At 63.1% G+C, this 19,995-nt stretch overlaps 3 protein-coding genes across 7 annotated transcripts; 2 read left to right on the top strand and 1 right to left on the bottom strand.

The window, feature by feature from the left end:
- Window positions 1-291: 291 nt before the first annotated feature.
- SIRT6 (sirtuin 6) lies at window positions 292-8,145 on the bottom strand. 2 transcript variants are annotated; one of them, XM_061466828.1, is made up of 8 exons: window positions 8,085-8,145; window positions 5,790-5,917; window positions 4,899-5,081; window positions 3,099-3,158; window positions 2,474-2,569; window positions 1,963-2,043; window positions 1,542-1,665; window positions 292-744 (listed from the first exon to the last, which is right to left on the bottom strand). In XM_061466828.1, exons 3-8 carry the CDS (start codon window positions 5,057-5,059, stop codon window positions 409-411), a joined length of 858 nt encoding a protein of 285 aa, XP_061322812.1. In that variant the 5' UTR covers window positions 5,060-5,081; window positions 5,790-5,917; window positions 8,085-8,145; the 3' UTR covers window positions 292-408. The 2 variants fall into 2 exon arrangements, with proteins under 2 accessions (XP_061322812.1, XP_061322813.1); XM_061466829.1 differs by lacking the exon at window positions 8,085-8,145 and adding an exon at window positions 6,312-6,471.
- On the top strand, window positions 6,811-15,876 carry ANKRD24 (ankyrin repeat domain 24). 3 transcript variants are annotated; one of them, XM_061466821.1, is made up of 19 exons: window positions 6,811-7,171; window positions 9,381-9,511; window positions 9,611-9,699; window positions 10,000-10,064; window positions 10,243-10,300; window positions 10,379-10,449; window positions 10,644-10,750; window positions 10,835-11,022; window positions 11,556-11,584; window positions 11,719-11,811; window positions 12,234-12,338; window positions 12,441-12,485; window positions 12,592-12,690; window positions 12,763-12,835; window positions 12,912-13,033; window positions 13,103-14,302; window positions 15,024-15,161; window positions 15,247-15,312; window positions 15,609-15,876. In XM_061466821.1, the coding sequence occupies exons 1-19, from the start codon at window positions 7,136-7,138 to the stop codon at window positions 15,684-15,686; spliced, it is 2,793 nt and encodes a 930-aa protein (XP_061322805.1). In that variant the 5' UTR covers window positions 6,811-7,135; the 3' UTR covers window positions 15,687-15,876. The 3 variants fall into 3 exon arrangements, with proteins under 3 accessions (XP_061322805.1, XP_061322803.1, XP_061322802.1); XM_061466818.1 differs by lacking the exon at window positions 6,811-7,171 and adding an exon at window positions 8,166-8,379; XM_061466819.1 differs by lacking the exons at window positions 6,811-7,171; window positions 11,556-11,584 and adding an exon at window positions 8,165-8,379 and having other exon boundaries at window positions 12,220-12,338.
- An 87-nt stretch (window positions 15,877-15,963) lies between these two features.
- EBI3 (Epstein-Barr virus induced 3) lies at window positions 15,964-18,939 on the top strand. 2 transcript variants are annotated; one of them, XM_061466652.1, is made up of 7 exons: window positions 15,964-16,218; window positions 16,792-16,932; window positions 17,424-17,648; window positions 17,730-17,847; window positions 17,938-18,110; window positions 18,521-18,684; window positions 18,770-18,939. In XM_061466652.1, exons 1-7 carry the CDS (start codon window positions 15,996-15,998, stop codon window positions 18,920-18,922), a joined length of 1,197 nt encoding a protein of 398 aa, XP_061322636.1. In that variant the 5' UTR covers window positions 15,964-15,995; the 3' UTR covers window positions 18,923-18,939. The 2 variants fall into 2 exon arrangements, with proteins under 2 accessions (XP_061322636.1, XP_061322637.1); XM_061466653.1 differs by lacking the exon at window positions 17,424-17,648.
- The last annotated feature ends 1,056 nt before the right edge of the window (window positions 18,940-19,995 follow it).

Genomic DNA, 19,995 nt, shown 5'->3' with positions numbered 1-19,995 from the left:
TGGGGTGGGGACACCTCGAGCCTGGCTGCCACAGGCAATAGGGCACAGCAGAGCCACGGCCCATGGCTGGATGCTGCACCAGAATTGTGGGCACGGCCAGAGGCAGTGGGACCAGGCACCCACTGCCCAGCCCTGGCTTCATTCGGGGTGGCATCAGCTGCCTCAGCACCCTGTCCCTCAACCCCCTGAGGTCTGAGGGGTGCCCCGCAACCACCTCCTTGCAGAGGAGGAACAAGGGGCTTGGTATGTCTCGGGTGCCCTGCCTGGGCCCGCGGGCGCAGCTGCCCCGAGTCACGATCCGAGTGTTTTTAATACTTACATAAAAAAAGGGACAGTGTTTCAGGGTATTAAAAAAAGTCGGTAGGAAAAGTGGCACAGAGCATCTGGACAGGCAGGGAACAGTCTGGGTCAGGTGACGAGAGGCTCTACCTTCATCTTCTTCACCCTTGTTGGCCCCATGTCCGGGCTGGGACACTCCTGCTTCAGGCTGTCACGGCGTTCCACCAGTGTGGTCCCAAGGTCAGGGCTCAGCCCGCCCGTGCCGTTGTGCTGGGAGAGCGGCTCCTCCTTGCACAGCCCTTGAGCCCCGGCCTCAAACCTGCAGAGCTGCTCGGCCTTGGAGAGCTCCGCATGTTCCACCACCACCGGCCCCGTCCACTCCGGCACCTCCAGCCCCAAGTGCTTCATCAGCTTCGTCATCACATCATCGACGTAAGCGTGGATGCGGAGGTCGGCCTGTTTGTCCTGGGGCAAGCAAGGGGACGTTAGAACCACAGAATGGTTTTGGTTGGAAGAGACCTTTAAAGACCGTCAAGTCCAGACTCCATACCATGGGCAAGAACAGAAGCATCACAGAATCGGTTGGGTTGGAAAGGACCTTAAGATCATCCAGTTCCAATCCCCTGCCATGGGCAGGGATGCCTCACACTAGACCATGTCGCCCAAGGCTCTGTCCAACCTGGCCTTGAACGCTGCCAGGGATGGAGCTCCCTGGGAGAGCACAGGGACAGGGCCTGGGTGACAGCTCAGCTGCACGCAGGCTCCGGGACTCCTGTCCCCAAGGAATCATCCCTGGTGGAACATGAACTGACCCGTCTGGCACCACTCCCTAACCCGCTCTACCAGGGTGCGCTTCAGAATGCAGCCGAGACGGGGATATGGACACAGAGCCTGGCTGTGAGCCCAGGACAGGGGACAGGGACAAGGGAGCTCCAACAACACCCCAGGAACTCCCAGCTCTGGGAATTCAAACACTTTGGACAGTTAGAGCACCAAACCAGGGCTGAACAGGAACCCAACTGCCCTGTGGTATGGGCACGTGTGTGAGGTTATTTCACCAGGCTGGAATTCACCAGAGGATATGTCAGGATTTCTACACATTTCCATGGGTTTATTGCAGGTTTAAACCCTCCAACCAGGGACGCTCAGCCTGTTTGCCTGCTAAGTGAGGCCACTCTTCTGCCCAGCCACCCTGTGACGGGGCTGGAACAAGTGACACGAGGGGAAAGGAGCCGGCCAGCAGCCAGGACGCTCTCACTCACATGTTTGGTTGCCTGCAGGTTGACAATGACCAGCTTCCCTCCTCTCTTCTTCGTGATCAGTGGGAGGTTGCCGCTGGGTTTGATCTGCAGAGAGGTCCCCAGTGTGATGGAGAGATCAGCTTTCCTGCAGGGAGGAGACAAAACGTCCAGGGCAGAGAGAGAGCCGTGCCTCTTTGCAGGCTGCTTCTCCTACCCTGCTCCAGTGTGGACTCTACAAGCTTCCCAGCCATGGTGCAAGGAGTCTGCAGTGGTTTCTCTTGGCCACTCTCTGGGGCAGGACTGGGTGTTGCTGTGCTGTGGGGAGCAGCCTCAGGGCTGTGAGGTGCAGATGGGCAAAGCCAGACTGGGTCAGCCCATGGGCAGAGTGCTGCAGGCAGAGCCCAGGCAGCCTCCTGCAGTGCGGGGAGCCCCAGCACGGTACCTGCAGGCTTCATCCGCCAGCGTGAGGTCACGGTCAGGCAGGGAATCTTCCCAGTCCAGAATGGTGTCTCTTAACTTCCCTCTAGAAAACACACACAGTGGCTTTAGTGGTGTGCCCTGCCAAGCAGGAACAGCAGCAGAAGTGCCCCGGGAGACGGGACAGCGGCCCAGATCATGTTGAGAGCTGGGATGAGCCTTTCGCTCCCCAGTATCAGACTGGAGCCAGCAGAGCTCTGCCCCACGGCCCTGAGTCCCCAGCTCTGCACCCGCCCCTGGATGGGAAAAGCAGCTGTGCTGGGCCTGGCGAGCCTGGGTGAGGAAGCACGAGGGGCACATGGAACGTGTCTGGATGCCAGATCACCTCAGGGTAACCTCCAGCTGCAGAGCTGGAACCATTTCCCTATGGAAGCAAGCAGCTCCAGGGCAGTGCATGCTGCTGGAGGGGAAGGGGGCTCGCAAGCTGCCATCCCACAGCAGGGCATTGTCCCCATCCCGTGTCCCCACAGACGCACCTGCAGGCCCGCAGCCCCCGGGCTTTGGTGACGCTGCAGAGCCTGCCCGTGGGCTTCAGCCCCATGCTGCCCACCACGGCATCCCGCACGTACTGCCTGCAAGAGACACGGGGCTGGTCAGGAATAGGTGGCACCCGCTGTGAAACACCCACCCTGCCATGGCACAGCTCACACCTCATCCCCTGCACTGTGAGGACAGCTCAGAGCCACAGGCAGTGGCTGCAGCACCTCAGCCCTTCACTGATCTCTGCCCGTGGCTCTATCCTGGTGCTGCTGACGGCAGCTCTGACCAACAGCACCAGTCTGCCACAAACCAGCCTGCAGCAACCTCCTCTGCTCTGCTCTGCTCTCTCCTGCTGGCAGGCACAGCCCCTGCTGCAGGCAGCCCGCCTTGCCACGAGGAGCAGGACTTGCCAAAGGCATCCCAGGCACTGGAGGATTCCCAGAATGCTCATTTCCCATTGTTTGACAGGGTTTAGGATTCAGATGGACAGATCTGCCTATGCCCCCCACCCAAACTGAGCTTCAGACCTGCCAGGCGACAACCCCATCATGGGTCCAGCGCCTCCATCATTCCCTGGGGACACCAACAAAGCTCCCACCGCCCAGCTCTGGGCTCACATACTTGCCACACTTCACACACTCTTCCACAAACATGTTCCCATGGAGCTCGGCCAGCTTGTCCCTGCAGGAGGAACACCAGAGGTCAGCTGAGAGAGCCCCGGGACAACGGAGCAAGCTGCCCAAGCCCCCTCCTCACCAAGACCCTGCACCTCCAGGCCTCCCTCCACCATGGCCTGGGAGCAGTTCCGTGCCATGGCCACCACCATGGGACTGAGAGGAAGGACAGCACGGCCCAGCCTTTTCATTGTAAATGCTTCCATCTGCAGCACCAATTCCAGCCCCTGTTCTGATCCAGCCTCAAACCTCTGCGCCCAGTGGGAACCTGGATCTTTGCTCTTCCCAGCTCCTGCTGTTCCTGCCTGTCCTTGCATGGCTCTTCTGCTGCTTGTTTTGACTAAAACTCCCCTTGAGCTCAATGTAGAAGCCAGAGGAAAATAAGGCCACGCTCCCCCTGTGTTCCTGCGAGCCCCATGGTGACTGGGAACGTCCTTCAGGGTGGATGGAGACAGGACTGACTTGATTTCCCGTTTTGGCCTCAGTTCAGCAGCACTTACTTAAGCACATGCTCTACTTGTGTGGACGAGCTGTGCTAAACCAGCAGGCGCCAGCAGCAATGGGCTGCAGGGAGCACGGCTGGGTTCTAGTTCTTGTTTCCTATTCTTTTTCCCATGGTTGTTTAGTTTCAAAAGCCAAATGTGGTGCAAGGAGCAGGGACCAGGACTGAGGGCTTTTAATAACTGGAATTTCCCCCTGGGAGGCAGCTCAGCCACCGATGGCTGAAGATGATCATGAGAGGCATCCTCTCCAAGGTTCCATTCACGCTCCTTGTTCTCATCCCAACTCCATTTTATTTTATGACTTGAATTCAGCTGCTCTTCCCTTTCCAGGCAGCTCCAAGCACTTTGCCTCACAAGACAATCGCTTGCTGGCCTTAAGTGCTGGAAATGGCTTTTATAACAGGCTGAAGAGCCTTGTTGCCAGGAGCGCTAATGGAGAGGTGGGTTCCTTTGAGGACACCTCTGAAACAGCCACGACTAAACACAGCTCAGTCCCCACCACACGGGGAGCAGATGCTGTACCCTTGCTCCACACGCTGCAGCTCCCTGCAGAGGGAACAGGGCCACACAGGGTCCCTGACCTCACCACAGGTACGTCAGACCTGTCCCAACTGTGGGACTCTCTCCTTCTTGCTGCCTTTGCAGTTTTGCAAACGTATTGAGAGGCAAGAAATTCAATGCAAGCAAAGTGTAAAAGTAGCTCAAGATCCAGTGCTGTGTGAGACAGCGCTGGTCAAACAGGGCACCACGTGGCTCTGCAACCAGCAGCAGCAGTTTCATCCTCCCTGCAGTCCCTTCAGCCCTCTAGGATGGGTACAGAGGCAGTGGAAAGGCCCATGTGCTCCGAGCCCACCTCCCAGGAGCATGTGCCCTGCTTGAAGCCAACGTGTCCTTCCCTAGGCCATGCTCACAGTGGCACCGACAGCTCCAGGCAGGCAGCTGGTGGGTGACAACATGAGACAGCCCGACACCATGACCAGCAAATGGCTTCTGGGTGTCCATCTAGAGAGCATCAACCGAGGCTGGTTTCATTTCACCACCCTCTGCATTACTGCCATAACCTCTCTTCAGTTCAAGCCGGTTTATGTCCCCCTTCCATGTGCTCCCCACATCAGACACGGCTTTCAAGCCCCAGCACCAAACACTTGCACACGAGGCTGTTGCTTATCAGGTAGCAAGAACAGCCACGTGGCAGTGCAGGGAAAGGGATGAGGAACCCAGAGACAGGGCGGGAGAGGCAGTACCTTGGGAATCCGGAGCGCACGTGAAGGCCATCCACGTTCTGGCTGACCAGGAATTTCAGGATGCCGACCCTCTGCAGCCCCAGCAGAGCCATGTGAGTCTTGGAGGGTCTGGCACTCTCGAAGGTGGTATCAAATTTGGGGGAGAGCCCCTTCTCTTCCATAGTCCAGACACCATTGGGACCCCTGCAGCAGTGGGGACAGAAAGAGTGAGAATGGAGAGCTTGGGATCCAAGAGGACAGTTGGAAATGAACCACGTGCCCTGTCAATGGAGGAGGGAGGCAGTACTGAATGAATGTGGTCACCAGTGACTTGGTTGTTGAGGGAAGCAGAGCACATGGAGGGTGGCCATAGGGGTGATCGGGGGCTGGAGCACCTCAAGTATGGAGCCAGGCTGAGAACATTGGGGATGTTCAGCCTGGAGAAGAGAAGCTGCGTGGAGACCTCAGAGCAGCTTCCAGTGTCTGAAGGGGGCTACAAGGATGCTGGAGAGGGGCTCTGCATCAGGGACTGTAGTGATAGGACAAGAGGTGATGGGCTCAGACTGAAACAGGGGAAGTTCAGGTTGGATGTAAGGAAGAAGTTCTTTACCCTGAGGGTGCTGAGACGCTGGCACAGGGTGCCCAGAGAAGCTGTGGCTGCCCCATCCCTGGCAGTGTTCAAGGCCAGGTTGGACACAGGGGCTTGAAGCAAGCTGCTCCAGTGGAAGGGGTCCCTGCCCGTGGCAGGGGTTGGAGCTGGAGGAGCTTTAAGGTCCCTTCCAGCACAAACCACTCCATGATTCTACGGGCACAGCCTAACACCAAAGGAGTGCTAAAAACCAGAGCTGTTCCGGCTGGAGCAGCACCCGGAGCTTCACAGGAGCCTCGCAACCCCTCGCCTGCTGCCCTTACCTGAAGTCGGGGATGCCCGAGGCAGTGCTGATTCCAGCGCCGGTGTGGAACACCACATTGGAGGAGCTCCTGATCAAGTCTGCCAGCTCCCGAACCTTCCTCTCCAGCTCCTCCGGCGGGTCAAAGATCTGAGCAGAGGAGACAAACACCACGGGAATGGAAAGAACAGGGACAGATCCTTCCCACAGAGACACAGCAAGGCACAACCCCTCCTCATGCACCTTCCTGACAAAAGCGTTTAAGCAGAAACAGCATCTTCAGCCTAGAGAAGAGAAGGCCCCTTCAGGGGAGCCCTTAGAGCAGCTCCGGTGCCCCAAGGGCCGCACGGGACCCGGACAGGGGCTTTGGACAAGGCCCCTGGTGCTGGAGAACAACGAGGAGGGGTCCGCGGGGCTGGGGCCACACAAAGGGGTCCCTCGCTCTGGGCTCCCCACAGGAGGCCGGGGCCGCGGTTGCCATGGGAACGCCAGCGGGCGCTGCAAGGCCCCGCGTCCCCCGGGGATGCCGCCGCTCCGCGCTCACCTCGGGGAGCCCGCACTTGCCCTTGTCCGAGTAGGGCGAGAGCCCGGCCGCGTAGTTCACCGCCATGGCCCGGCGCGGCCGCCGCTCCCACCATTGTTGCCAGCACCGAGCGCGGGCGGAAGCGCGCAGCGGGGCCCGGCGCATGCGGAGGAGCGGCCGGGGCCGAGAGGCCGCCGCCGCCATCTTTGTGTCGGGCAAGAGGAAGGGCGCGGGGTTATTTGGTGGGGGGGTCCCCCCTCACTGTGACCGGTCTTGGCTGTGCCCCCCCCCCCGACCCTTATCCCAGCCCTAGTGTGGGGGAGCGGGATGGGGGTGCCAGGGCAGGGGTGGGGGCTCTGTAAGGCAAGGAAAAGCAAGGCAAGATGAGGGCAAGTGGTGCCAGGTGAGGGCAGGGGGTGCCAGGGCAAGGGGTGGCCACTCCATGGCTTCAGCCGTGCCCCCCCCTTCCTGCACCCGCAGACCCCTGAGAGCGCGGTGGAGCCCGACCCTGCTGCCCTCATCCCCCCCCCCCCCCCACCAGCGACCCTCCCGGCCTGTCCCAGCCGAGCCATGCCCGCTCGCCCCCCGTCTGTGGGTGTTCAGGGGCTCATGGAGCTCGCACGGGGCCTGGCCCCCTCCCCGTGTTCCCCCCCCGCTGCCCGGCTGTAACCGCACCCGGGCTGTAACCCAACCCCAGGGCCCGGCTCCCCCCCCGCTCGCTGGGCGCTGCGGCTGCCGTGTGACAGCAGCGGGGACGGGGCTGGGGGGTCCTGGGCTGGGATCGGCGCAGGAGGGAGCCCTGAGCGCGGCCCGGACCCGGACCCGTCCCCGGGGCTGGAGCTGCCATGAAGAGCCTGAAGGCCAAGTTCAAGAAGGCGGACGTGAGTGGCACCCGCAGGGACACGGGGACACAGGGACCTGCCCCCGGTGCCCGCAGGGATGTGAGGACACGGGGACCTTCCTCGAGATGCCCCCGTGTCACAGGGATGGATGTGCTGAACTGCTCTGGGATGTGGGGTGGGTGCTCGCCGTGGGGACAGCGGCCCCATGGAGGTCGGCGCTGCCGCTTTGCGTGGTGGGATCGAGCTCCCCGTGTACCCAAGGGTGCACCCAGGGGCAAAGGGACGAAGGCAGCAGGGAGGGGGAAGCGGGTCCTGGATCCCCTGCCTGTCCCCAGCTTGGGGGCGCTGCCAGGTTTCCAGTGCCTCAGCCCCTGGACCCAGCGTGTCCCTGCTCCTCTATTATTCAGGAGCTGGCTCGAGGCTCTCACCTTCCTCCACACCGGGCAGAGGGTGACAGTGCTGGCCTCAGCGCGCTGGGTGCACACAGCCACTGCGGACACATAGGGGCAGGTTGGGCCTGTCCTGCTCGGGGTGCTCTGTGCCTCAGTTTTCCCCTGGACACTTCCCCTTCTGCAAGTGGGAATGGTTGAGAGGCTCCTGCTGCCCCTGGGGTTCTGCCAGGACAAGTGCCCAAGGACCCTTTGCATCCTGGGGTTCTCTCCTTGAAGGGGGAGTTTGATGAACCCCTGAGACACAGGCAGGGTCCTGCCCTCCCTGGCCCCGGGGCTGTGGTGGGAGGTTGGTTCGTGTCCCCCCCCGGGCCAGGGGTCCCATGTCCCCCTCCTCGGGGAGCAGGATCTGGGTGTCAGGAGGATGCTCATGCCCTTGTTTTGGGGTGCCCTGCTGCCTCAGCTTGAGCGTGGGGTGGGAAAGGTGTCCCCCCCCTCCCCGAACCCTTCCCACTTTAACTGGGACCAGTATGGGTGCTGGTCCGTGGCTGGGACCTTGGTACCTGCTCCCTGTAGGGATGCGGTGCTGGCTGGAGCTCTGGATGCCAAGGAGGGAGGGAAAGAAGGAGGGAAAGAAGGAGGGACAGGGGGATGGAGGGAGGCGGATCCCGGCTCCCACTGCGGCAGGACCCGGCCCCTGCCGGGCAGCGATGCTGGTCCGAGCTGGGTGCTGGGGGCCCCGGCCTGGAGCCGCAGCCTGCCCTCGCCCAGGCGGGGGGCAAGGGGTGCATGGCCGCCCGCCGCCTGCTCCTCAGCACCATGAAGCAGATCTGCCTCTGTGCCGCCGCCTCCTTCGCGGTACGTCCCCGTCCTCCATCTCCTGTCCCCTCCGGTCACGTCCTCCCGGGTAAGCCGTGTCACCCCCACCCCATCGGGCCCCCTCCACCTCCATCCCGGTCCCGGAGCTCGGCTGCGTCCTCTCCAACCTGCTTTGTCCTTGCATGACAGGGTATGGGGGCAGGCGCTGCCCTCCCAGTTTGCCCAGTAACCCTGGGACACTGGTTTATTCCAGAGTCCCCTTGCCCCGCGGGGCTGAAGGGGCTTGCAGGGCCTCCGGGTGCGCGCAGCGGGGCAGGTCCCCTGCTTGGTGCTGGCATCAGGCTGGTGAGGGGCAGGATGGAAGCAGCTCCCAAGGGTGACATCCATTTCCTGCTGCTGCGGCCGCAGCGAGCTCCACTTTGTCGTCATGGGCTGCGGGATGAATCCCGGGCTTCCTGGGTCTCTCCCGTAGCACTGGGATCTGTGGGATCGCTGTCAGCAAGCCCCCATCCAGCCCCAGCCCTGCAGGGGTGGGCACACAGTGTTGTGCCCCTGGTATCCCAGGGAGGCTGGAGCCATCCCAGGGGATCTGCTCTTGCTATCAACTGCGCTTGCCCTGGCTTGGTCCTCTTCTTAGCAGGGAGCAAAGCAGGGCTGGGAATGGGCTCAGTGGGGAGACCCAGGCAGGGATGGGGCTCAGGTGCCTCACAGTGCTGACTGTGTTTAGCACCGGGGTCACTGGGATGGCAGGGGCAAACCTGCAGCCAGTGTTGGCTCCTTCCCAAGTCCTTGCTGGTCATAGTCTGCCCCAGCCACAGCTAAACCGGGGCTGTAAATCTCCAGGTCTAGGAGCTATGAATTGGAGCAGAGGCTGAAGGGGACCCTCATCCCAGCTAAACCTGGGGGTCAGGAGCCACAGCACCCCAGGGGATAGGGATGGGTGGAAGATAGCAGGGATGGGGATGGACAGACACCTGAGCCCAGCGCAGCATCCTGGGGATGGCACAACCCATCACAGCCTTCTCTGGGCTTCACTGCAGAGCCAGGACTGGACCAAGAACGATGAGAAGCTCCTGCAAGCTGTGGACTACAACGATGCCGGAAAGGTGACGTCCCTCCTCGTCCGCAAGGGCCTGGTCCCCACCAAGCTGGACTCAGAGGGCAAATCCGCGTAAGTGCTGACCCCCATCCCTAGGACACCAGGGACATGGGGCTGGGGACACAGCTGGTACAAGGGACTCGAGTCCTACAGCCCCTGTTCTTGCTGCAGGTTCCACCTGGCCGCCATGCGGGGGAACGTGGACTGCCTCGAGGCCATGCTGGCCCACGGTGTGGATGCCATGACCAAGGATAGCTCAGGTGAGGGCATGGCCACCGAATGACCCTGGCTAATGCCACATTGCACCCAGGGCCACCAGTGCTCCCTGCTTGGTCCTGCTCTGCTGGCAGAGCAGAGGGGATGGAGGTGATGGCCTCACCTGTAAATTGTCCCATCTTTCTATGGGGGACTGAAGCGCTGACCGATGATGCCCACGGGATGTTCCCTTCCTATTCAGCCCCAGTCCAGCAGATCCTCCTGTGTGCCCATCTATCTGTCACCCAGTCAGTCCTCTTTACCATTGTCTGTTCCCTGAGCTGTCTGTCTGTCCCTCTCCCCAGGTCACACTGCCCTGCATCTGGCATCCAAGCATGGCCACCCGCAGTGTGTCAGCAAGCTCCTGCAGGTACTGGGGCTGGGAGCATGGTGCTATGAGAGAGGGTGCTGTGCCAGCGTGGTGTCCTTATGTCCTTGGGCTCCCTTCCCTCGCCAGTGCCACTGGTTGGCATGGTGGTTCCCAGCTCTGCCCGGTCCTCCACCATATCCATCCCCTGTTCTCCTGTAACCCAGGCTCTCTCCCTCAGGCCTCCTGCCCTGTGGACGTGGCTGATGGCAGTGGCCGAACAGCGCTGCACCACGCAGGTGAGTGGGGACAGTACCAGCCCTGTCCTGCTCCTGTCGCTGTGCAGGCAGAGTGCTCAGCCTCTGTCCTCTCCGCAGCGTTCAGTGGCTGCATCTCCTGCTCCGAGATCCTCTGTGATTTCAAGGCTCCCTTGAACATCAAGGACAAGGTGAGATCTCTCTGCTCCTCACCCTGCAGTGCTGTGCAGAGCAGCAGGGGGCCAGGCTGGGGCTGCCTCTGAACTGCAGGGGGAACAGCAGCAGTACTTGGCATGAAAACACGCCCTGAAGTGGCACATGGAAGATAACAGTTTCCCCCTATGGGGGGATCTGAACCTTGTCTGTGTGTCCTTCCTGAACGCAGGATGGCTCCACCCCGCTGATCCTGGCAGCCAAGATGAGCCACTCGGAGCTGTGCCGGTACCTGCTGCACCGCGGCGCTGCCGTCAACAGCCGGGACCTGCAGGGGAGGTGAGTCTGCACTGGTGGGACTGGGAGCAGATGGGGAGATGGAGGGAATGGATCCCTAATCTCTGCTCTCACCACTGTGCTCAGGACAGCCTTGATGCTGGCCTGTGAGAATGGCAGCGTGGAGACCGTGGAGGTGCTGGTCAACGCTGGTGCCCGGGTGGCTGTGGTGGACTCCACAGGTCACGATGCTGCTCACTACAGCCTGGCCACAGGCAATGCCCTCATCCAGCACTTCCTGCAGGAGGCTGCTCAGCGCCGGTCCTGGGCCAGTGGTAAGGCTGCTCCTTGTCCACAGGGCTGCACCCATGGGGTGCTCCCACCTTTTGGGGTCAGGCTGTCTGACCCACGCTGCTGGGGCTGAGCAAGGCTGGGGGGCACGGGTCCCCTTTTCCCACACTTTGGGGGTGCCTTTGCCCATGCTGTCTCCAGCCCAGGGCAGGGAGGTGGTGCTGAGCCTCTGTTGACTGTCTTGGTGTCTGCACATGCTTGCACATGCATGTTCACATGTGTTTGCAAGCATGGGGGTGTAAGTGCACATGTGTTTCTGTGTGTGTCTGCATGTGCATGTCTGGGTGCATGTGTCTGCACATGTGTGTGCATCCCTGCAATTACACATCCATGTATCCCATATTTGTTTGTCCCCCTTGTATGCACATATGTCCCCCTGTGCACACGTGTGTGTCCCCTAAGTGCCCCTCCTTGTATGAGCACACACAGGGGTGCCCCTGCACCCACACGAGCTCTGCCTGCCCCTACTATCCCCTAAACTGCCCCAATTTCCCTTTCCTCCCACTCTGCCCCACAGAGGAGGAGTCAGCTGAGCAAACGTCCCAGGTAAGGGCCTGCCTGGCTGCCCCCCTCTAGGGTGGGTGTCCCCAGGAGCCCTGGGGCTCTCCGAGGTGGCAGTGGGTCAGGAAGGAGGGAGTCACTTTATGTGTGATGTCCCCTCTCTCCTGGTGTCTCCACAGACATCTTCGCCCAGCCAGTCATCCGTGAGGGAGAAGAGCAGCACCCCAAGGAAGAGGAAAGCCCCTCTGCCCCCCCTGGGCACCCCCAGCCAGGTAAGGGGGGTCCCCCTTAGCTCCACAGCCACCCCCAGTGCAGCGTAGCCAAACCATGGCCAGTTTGGGCAAAGTTCCTCAGCTTCACCCAGCCCTGCAGTGGAGGTGATGCTCATGGGCTGGCCTGAGCAGCAACAGAGGCTTCATCCCCGCTCCTGGCGTGCAGCACCCCAGATCCCAGTCCCCTGTTTTGTCCATCAGCCCCTTTCTATCCACACCATGGGTCCAAAGCACCCCTCACCTGAGCTGGCACTGGGGGGGGGGGGGTGTCTATGCCATGCCAGAGCCTTTCCTTCTCCCTCTGGTGTCCAAAAGCTCCCTGCACCCCTTGGAGCATGGTGTGCACATGGTGAGGATCCCGGTGAGGATGGGGAGGGGGTGTCAGGGCTGGGCATGGGGGCTCGGCAGCCACGTGCCTGCAGGAGGACCGGGACGCCTACGAGGAGATCGTGCGGCTGCGGCAGGAGAGGGCCCAGTTCCTGCAGAAGATCCGGGGCCTGGAGCAGCAGGAAAAGCAGAGACGGGAGGTACCAGCGAGCTGCAGGGTTGTGGGGAGAGACCAGCGTGTCCCTAGGGGTTGGAGGGGATGGGGCAGCATTAATGCCTCCCTGTTTTCTGTGTCCTGCTAGCGGGCAGAGCTGGATGAGAGCTCCCTGCGCTCCATGGAGAAGCAGGTGAGGCCACTGAAGGGGTGGCTGTCCACGGGGTCCTTGTGCTGTGGATGCTTTTGGGACCCCGGTGGGAGCGAAGGGGACCCTACCCCTGTGCCTGGCCCCACAGATCCAGGAGCTGGAGCAGCGGCTGGCGGCACGGGATGGTGAGAAGGAGCGGCTGGGCAAGGAGGTGGAGGCTCTGCAGAGCCGCTTGTCCTCGCTGGAGGTAGGTGTGAGTAGACCCTAACAGCAGCAGGGGCTGGGGTCTTGGGGGCTGACCACGACTCTGCACCCCCAGAATGAGAAGGAGAACACAAGCTACGACATCGAGACACTGCAGGACGAGGAGGGAGACCCGCTTGAATTCCCAGGTACGGGGTGGCCCTTGGGGGGGGGGGGGGTGACACCGTGCAGTGGGAGCAGCACCAGAGCCCCTGCACCCTGCAGGGGCAGAGCTGCTGCTCTCCAAGAAGACACTGAGCCCCTCGGCCGAGGAGCTGCTGGCCACGCTGCAGGGGCAGGTCCAGTCCCTCACCGTGCAGAACAAGGAGCTGAGGGAGAAAATACAGGCAAGTCCCTGTCTGTCCCTCGCTGTGTCTGTCCTCTGGGCCCCGGTGGCCTCACCATGTCCATTGCAGGTGCTGGAGAACTACGAGCGGGACGAGAGCGACACGTCCACACCGAGGGACTTTGTGCCCATCAGCCAATACAGGGCCCTGCAGCGGGAGCTGGAGCAGCTGCGGGCGCAGCGCGGGGGCTTGTCTGCGAGGGATGAAGCCGTGGGGCAGCCGGAGGGGCAGCCCGGAGCCCCGGAGCGGGTCTTGGAAGGGAGCACAGCCCCACAGCGACCTGCCAAGGAGCCAGCCGGGACCTGTGGCAAGTGCAAGGCAGCACTGGGCGACCCACAGCCCTCCTCCTCCTCCTCCTCTTCCTCCTCAGCTGGGGCTGAGCTGGCGGAGGCCCGGGCAGCCCTGCGGCAGGCGCAGGCGGCGCTGCAGGAGCGTGAGCAGCAGGTGAAGGAGCTGCAGGCGCGTCTGGAGGCCGGCAAGGAGGCCGTGGAGGTGACGGCCTCCCTGGAGGAGGCGTCGAGGGAGAAGGAGGCTCTGCTGGAGCGCTGCAGCCGCGCCGAGGCCGAGGCGGAGGCTCTGCGGCGGGAGCTGGAGGCCAAGGCGCGGGACTGGCAGGCGGCGGGCGGCCCCGAGCCGGGGGCTCTGGAGCGGCGCGTGGCGGAGCTGGTGCGGCAGCACGAGGAGGTGACGGCGCAGCTGGGGCAGCTGCGGGAGACGCTGGGCCAGCGGGACGCGGAGCTGGGCTCGCTGCGGGAGCAGTTGGCCGAGCGGCCCGTGGGGCGTCGGGAGCACGAGGAGGCGCTGGCGCGGCTGCGGCGCGCGCAGGAGGAGGGCAGCGTGCCGCGGGACGAGCACGCGCGGGTCACCGCCGCGCTGCAGGAGCAGGCGCGGACGCTGCGGGAGCGCGTGGCCCAGCTGGAGGCGGCCGCCGAGGCCAAGGGGCGCGAGGCCACGCGGCTGGAGGCCGAGCTGGCGGGCGCGGTGCCACGGGGGCAGCACGAGGCGGCGCAGGCCGGGCTGCGGGCGGAGGCGGCGGCGCTGGAGCAGCGGCTGGCGGAGCTGAGCCGGCGGCACGAGAAGACGTGCGAGGAGGTGTTCCGGGTGCAGCGGCAGGCGCTGTTCATGAAGAGCGAGCGGCAGGCGGCCGAGGAGCGCCTGGGCACCGCGCAGAAGCAGCTGGCGGAGGCGCAGGACGAGGCGCGGAAGCTGCGAGAGCTCCACGGTCACGCTGAAGACTCGGCCCGGCTCGTCAGGGAGAGGGATAGGAAGGTAGGGATGGGGGGGTGGGAACTGGAGTGGGGCTTGGGACAAGGGATGCAGGGCCAGGCCGAGGGGAATGGCTTGAACCTGCCCCAGGGGAGACTGAGATGAGCTCTTAGGCAGAAGCTCTTCCCTGTGAGGGTGCTGAGGCGCTGGCACAGGGTGCCCAGAGAAGCTGTGGCTGCCCCATCCCTGGCAGTGCTCAAGGCCAGGTTGGACACGGGCTTGGAGCAAGCTGCTCCAGTGGAAGGTGTTGGGGTTGGAGCTGGAGGAGCTTTAAGGTCCCTTCCAACATAAACCAGTCTCATTCATTCTGTGATTCAAATCATGGCTCAGGATGTGCCCAGGTTGCAGGGGAAATGCACTCACAAACAGGGATAGATATGTACACAGATGTGTGCATGTACACACATGCGTGTAGGTGCTTATGTGTACACGCATGTGTTCACACACCTTCACACGCTTGCACACTTGTGCCTGCACATAGATGCATGTTTGCACATGTACGCACGCACATGGGCACACACAGCTCCGTGTGGACTTGCCCCTTTCCCTGCTGTTCCCCTTTTCTCCTCCCAAAGCCAAGACTCAAATGGAGCAGAGGGAACAGCTGGGAAAGCGCTGGCTCTGCCCGGGGCCACCCGGTGGTGCTGTGGTCACAGCCATGGTGGCTCCATGGTGGACCCCAGGGCTGGGTCTGAGCGCTGCCTGTAACCCCTGTGTCCTGCAGATCACGGAGCTCTCAAAGGAGGTCTTCAGGCTGAAGGAAGCCCTGAACATCCTCCCCGAGTCGCAGGGAGCACCACAGTCATCCCCCAATGCTGCTGCACTCCAGGCCAGGATCCGTGCGCTGGAGGAGAAGCTGCTGGTGGGTACCAGGGGTCCTGTGGCCGTTGCTTGGTGGGTTCTGGGCTTTGCCAAGGCCACGCTCACAGCCCGTCGCTCTCCTGCAGGAGACAGAAACGCGACACAGCAAAGTGGTGACGCTGTACAGGAGCCACCTGCTCTATGCTGTGCAGGTGAGATGGGGACGTGGCTGGGGGGGAACTGGGGACATGACAGCCTGAGAACATTGGGGCTGATCAGCCCCAGGAGAAGCTGTGTGGAGACCTCAGAGCAGCTTCCGGTGTCTGAAGGGGCTACAAGGATGCTGGAGAGGGGCTCTGCATCAGGGACTGGAGGGGTAGGACAAGGGGTGATGGGTTCAGACTGAAACAGGGGGAGTTCAGGTTAGGGGTAAGGAAGAAGTTCTTCCCTGTGAGGGTGATTCCTCACAGACTCCCTGATGTCCTCACCAATGTCCCTTCCACCCCAGGGCCACATGGACGAGGACGTGCAGAGACTCCTGTGCCAGATCCTGAGGATGCAGCGGCTGCAGGAGCAGGACAGATGAGCTGCAGAGGGGATGGTGGCACAGTCAGTGACACGGACAGGCTCATGGCAGCACCCTCTGTGCCCCTTTGCTTCTCCTGGCAGCACCGTGGTACCCACCCCCCCCACCCCCCCCAGCCCTGGGGCCATGTGCACCCCCTGCAGCCCCACACACAGCCCAGCACAGCAGCAATAAAGTATTTATACTCACACCGACGTGACAGCTTGTCTCAAGGGGAGGATGAGGGTACTGGGGGCTATGTGGGACAGTGCGGGACCGGTGCTATCATCATGTCCCCATGAAGACAGCAGGGTGAGGGAATGGGAAGGGATGAAGCTTTCTTGGCCAGAACCCAAACCCCTTTCCTGTGGGTCTGGGCCCCAGGAGCAGCAGCCCCATGTGCAGGGGCTCCTTTGGGGCCACCCTTGGCAGCGAGTCCCCCCCTTGGGGACCACGTTTCCTGTGCGAGGAAGTGGGCTGAGGCCGGCCGGGACCGTGGCTTCCCGCTGCAGCGCTGCCAGATCCTCTGCTCCGGGTGCCTGGTCCCGCTGCGGTGAGTGTGACTGGGGCTGGGGATAGGGGGGGCCCCACAGCGCCTGGCTGGGGGCACCGCGGGGAGCCCCTTGGCCTTGATAAGGGGAAAGTGAGGCAGTGACAAGGGCAGGATCTGTCCCTTGGTGCTGGCCTTGGTCACAGCGGGGAGCTCAGCCCCCAGGCTGGGTCTGGGGGTCTCTGTGAGGGACAGTCCCTCCCCAGGGGCCTGGGGGGCTGGGGGCCACCTGAGTGCATTGACCCCTTCCCTGGTTGAGGTCTGGAGCGACCCGAAACCTCAGTTCTGGGCATGGCACCGCAGAGGCGGCTGCTGGTCCCTATGGGATACCCATGGGACACCTCCGGTCCTATGTCTGCCCCTCCGCCTTCCCAGCATCAGGATCCAGCCACTGCAGGGAGAAACCATCCCCTGTCCCCAGGGAGTACAGCACGGCCAGAGGGTAAACTGAGGCACAGCACAGTGGGGTGGCCCTGCGATGGGTCTGAACCCCTGGCTTTAGGGCAATGTCCCTGTGGCCGTGGTGTCCCTGCTGTCCCCTGCCCTGGGGTTTGACCGTCCTGCCTGTCCCCACAGATCCCTGCTGGAACTGGGCAGCTCTGCTGAGACTCCTTGACATGAGGTGGCTTTGGGTGGTGGCTCTTGTGGCACCCGCCTGCACCATGCCCTACAACAGCACAGGGGGCAGCACTGGGGATGGGGACAATGGGGACAGAGGTATGGGGCACATGGGACAGGGGATAGAGGGGCTGGGGCAGCTGGGATGGAGGTATGGGGGACCTGGGGGACCAGCAATAGAGGGACTAGGGGTCTGGAATGGAGGCATGGGGTGATCTGTGGGGACCAAAGACAACAGCACTGGGCAGACTGGAAGGGCTGGGGATGGAGATGGAGGGATCAGGGAGGGAGGTACAGGGGCACTGAGGGGCATGGGGACACGATTACAGGGCATCTAAGGCTAGAGCCATAGGGACACTGGAGGGACTGAGGACATGGGGAGACTGAGGGCAGAGGCAGGGGGGGACTGCTGCTGGAGCAACAGGGACACTGGGGGGTCTGGGGACACGAGGGGACCAAGGAGGCTGGGGGCAGTGGGGAGGGAGTGGCACTGGGGTGCTGGGAACAGAGCATAGACCCTTCCCGACCCAGCATCACCCCATCCCATCACTGTGGCACCTTCCCTGATGGGGACCACTGCATGTCCCCAGGGCGCTGCTGGGTGCACTACAGCACCCTGGGCTCCGAGGTGCTGCTGCCCTGCCCGGCCGCAGCGGGGGGCACGGCTCAATGGCGCCGGGGGGACACAGTCCTGGGAGCGCATCCTGCACCGGGGCTGGTGCTGCCCAACGCCAGCCTGGCCCACGAGGGCCGCTACAGCTGCCACCACCCCGGCACCGGCGAGACCTGGGGCACCGTGTGCCTGCGGCTGGGCTGTGAGTGACCCTGCCCCACTGCGGCCCTGCTCCCCACTGGGGAGGGAGGCAGGGGGTGACCGTGGCTGTCCCATGCCGCAGACCCCCCCGCTCCACCTGCGCTCCAGTGCTGGGCCATCAGCTACCCGCAGGCAGTGAACTGCTCCTGGGCTCTGGCCCCTGAGCCGCTGCTCGACACCGACTTCGTGGCCACGTACAGGTGAGTAGGGGGCTGCAAGCGCTGGATAAGGCCCCCCCATAGCCTGCGTTGTACCCGGGGCCTCACCCAGCGCCCCCCTCTGCCCCCCAGGCACGGCACTGGGGGGGACACAGAGGTGGGTGAGTGCATCCCCACGGGCCCACGGAGCTGCTCCTTTGGGAACGTGCAGGTTTTCTCCCTCATCCCCTATGTGGTGAACGTGACGGCCGTGAACGCCCTGGGCGCTGCCTCCTCCATCCTGCCCTTCCTGCTGGAGAGCATCAGTGAGTGCTGCTGGACCAGACCCTTGCGCCCAACCCTCCGCCACTGAGCACCGCGTCTGGGTCTGACCCAGCCCTGGGGCTTCCTTTGGGCCTCTCCCCTCTGCTTTGCTCCTTTCCTTGGGATGGGGAAGCATCAGTGCAACGATTTGCCGGGTCTCAGGTCACTTCCACAGCCGGGAGTGGAGATGCCCCATCCCTGGCAGTGCTCAAGGCCAGGTTGGACACAGGCGCTTGTAGCAAGCTGCTCCAGTGGAAGGGGTTGGAGCTGGAGGAGCTTTAAGGTCCCTTCCAACCCAAACCATTCCATGACTTTATGGTTCTGTGATTTCACAGCTCAGCCAATGGGGCTGATGGACTCAGCACCCCCATGCCGGATCTCTCACCCCTTCATTATCTCCTTGCTTCATCAGTAAAGCCGGACCCCCCCGAGGCCCTGCGGGTCTCCCCCATCCCTGGGGAGACCACGAAGCTGCTGCTGGAGTGGAGCCCACCGGGGTCCTGGCCCTTCCCGGAGTACTTCCCGCTGAGGTATCGCATCCGCTATGCGCAGGAGGACGGCTCCGTCACCGCAATGGTACTGCCCAGCCCTCCCGTGGGGAAACTGAGGCACGGCCGAGGGCTGCCCCCGAGCAAAGCCCTTCCCTCCGTGCTGCCCCCAGGTGGGTCCCTACGAGCAGACATCCCTCACGCTGTCGGGCCTGCGCCCCGGAGCCCTGCTCCACGTCCAAGTGGCTGCCAAGGACTTCACCGACTCCGGGGAGCTCAGTGCCTGGAGCGCTCCCGCCGCAGGGATGCCCTGGATGGAGCCGTGATGGGGGCACAGGGCCAGCATCCCCATCCCTTGTCCCACCGGGGACCCCACACCGTGCTGTCCCCTTTTCCCCATCCGTTTGGGGGCGGTCCTGCTTTTTTGATGTTTCTTTTGTCTCCTTGGTCTTCTCAGCTTCAATCAGGTCCAAAGGAAGCACGGAGCGGTTGTCACCAACAGCGCCTCAGCCCTGCCCTGCAAGCACCAGAACGGAGCCATAACGTCTGTAACGCCGACGGGAGGAGCCAGACCCAGGCAATAAACACACCTGAAGCTCCGATCCCCAGCCTGCTTTGGGATGTTCTCCACCTCTGGGGACGCTCCCTTGGCCGCTGAGAGGCCCCCAAACCCCCGGCAGTGTCCCTGGGGGGTGCAGCGCGGTCTCGAACCCGGGTCCCCGGTGCCTCCGCACGCCCGGTGCTCCCTCGCGATGGCCTCCCACCGGCAGGCGGCGCCGCTCGCACACGGGAGCCGTGACTCCCGCCGCCCCCTTCCGCCAGTGCGGCCGCCTCCCCCGCGCGGTGTGCGCACCACAGCGCCCCCGCTGGCCGCAGGGCGCCACCGCAGCGCTGCCCGGGGCTCCCCCCCCGCCCCGTCTCGCCTCTTGTTCCCCCCGGTTCCCTTCGGTCCTAGCGGAGCCCTGTGCTCGGCCCCTCGCCCTGGGACGTGTTCCCAGTCTCCATCCAAACCCGGTGCAGCTTGGGGCCGTTTCCTCTTGTTCCTCGGGAGCAGAGACCCTCCTGGCTCCGTCCTCCTCCGAGGTCGTTTGTGCCTCCCCAAGCAGGGGAAGGTGAAGCGCGTTTTCTCTTGGCTGTGCTTGTGTAGAGCCCTATGGGTGAGGGTGAGGATGAGGATGGGGTGGCAGAGGAAGCACAGAGCCCCTCAAGCACCCGTCCTCATCACAGCCCTGTCCCGGGGTGCTCAAGCGGTTCTGCTGCTGCCTGGCTTTGACCAGGGCACGGCCGTGGTCCCGCATCCCTCAGAGCGGGACGTCCCTGGCACCTGCCGGGGCAAGGAGCCCGGCTTCCCTTCGGAATTCCATGGATCCTTTTCCATGTTCCCCAAAGGCCGCACAGA

The sequence above is a fragment of the Pezoporus flaviventris genome, unplaced genomic scaffold (assembly GCF_033815535.1).
Source record: "Pezoporus flaviventris isolate CSIRO_AGI_PZ_B2104156 unplaced genomic scaffold, CSIRO_AGI_Pfla_v1 ptg000043l, whole genome shotgun sequence".
NCBI lineage: Eukaryota > Metazoa > Chordata > Aves > Psittaciformes > Psittacidae > Pezoporus > Pezoporus flaviventris.
This window is presented reverse-complemented; position numbering and strand designations above follow the sequence as displayed.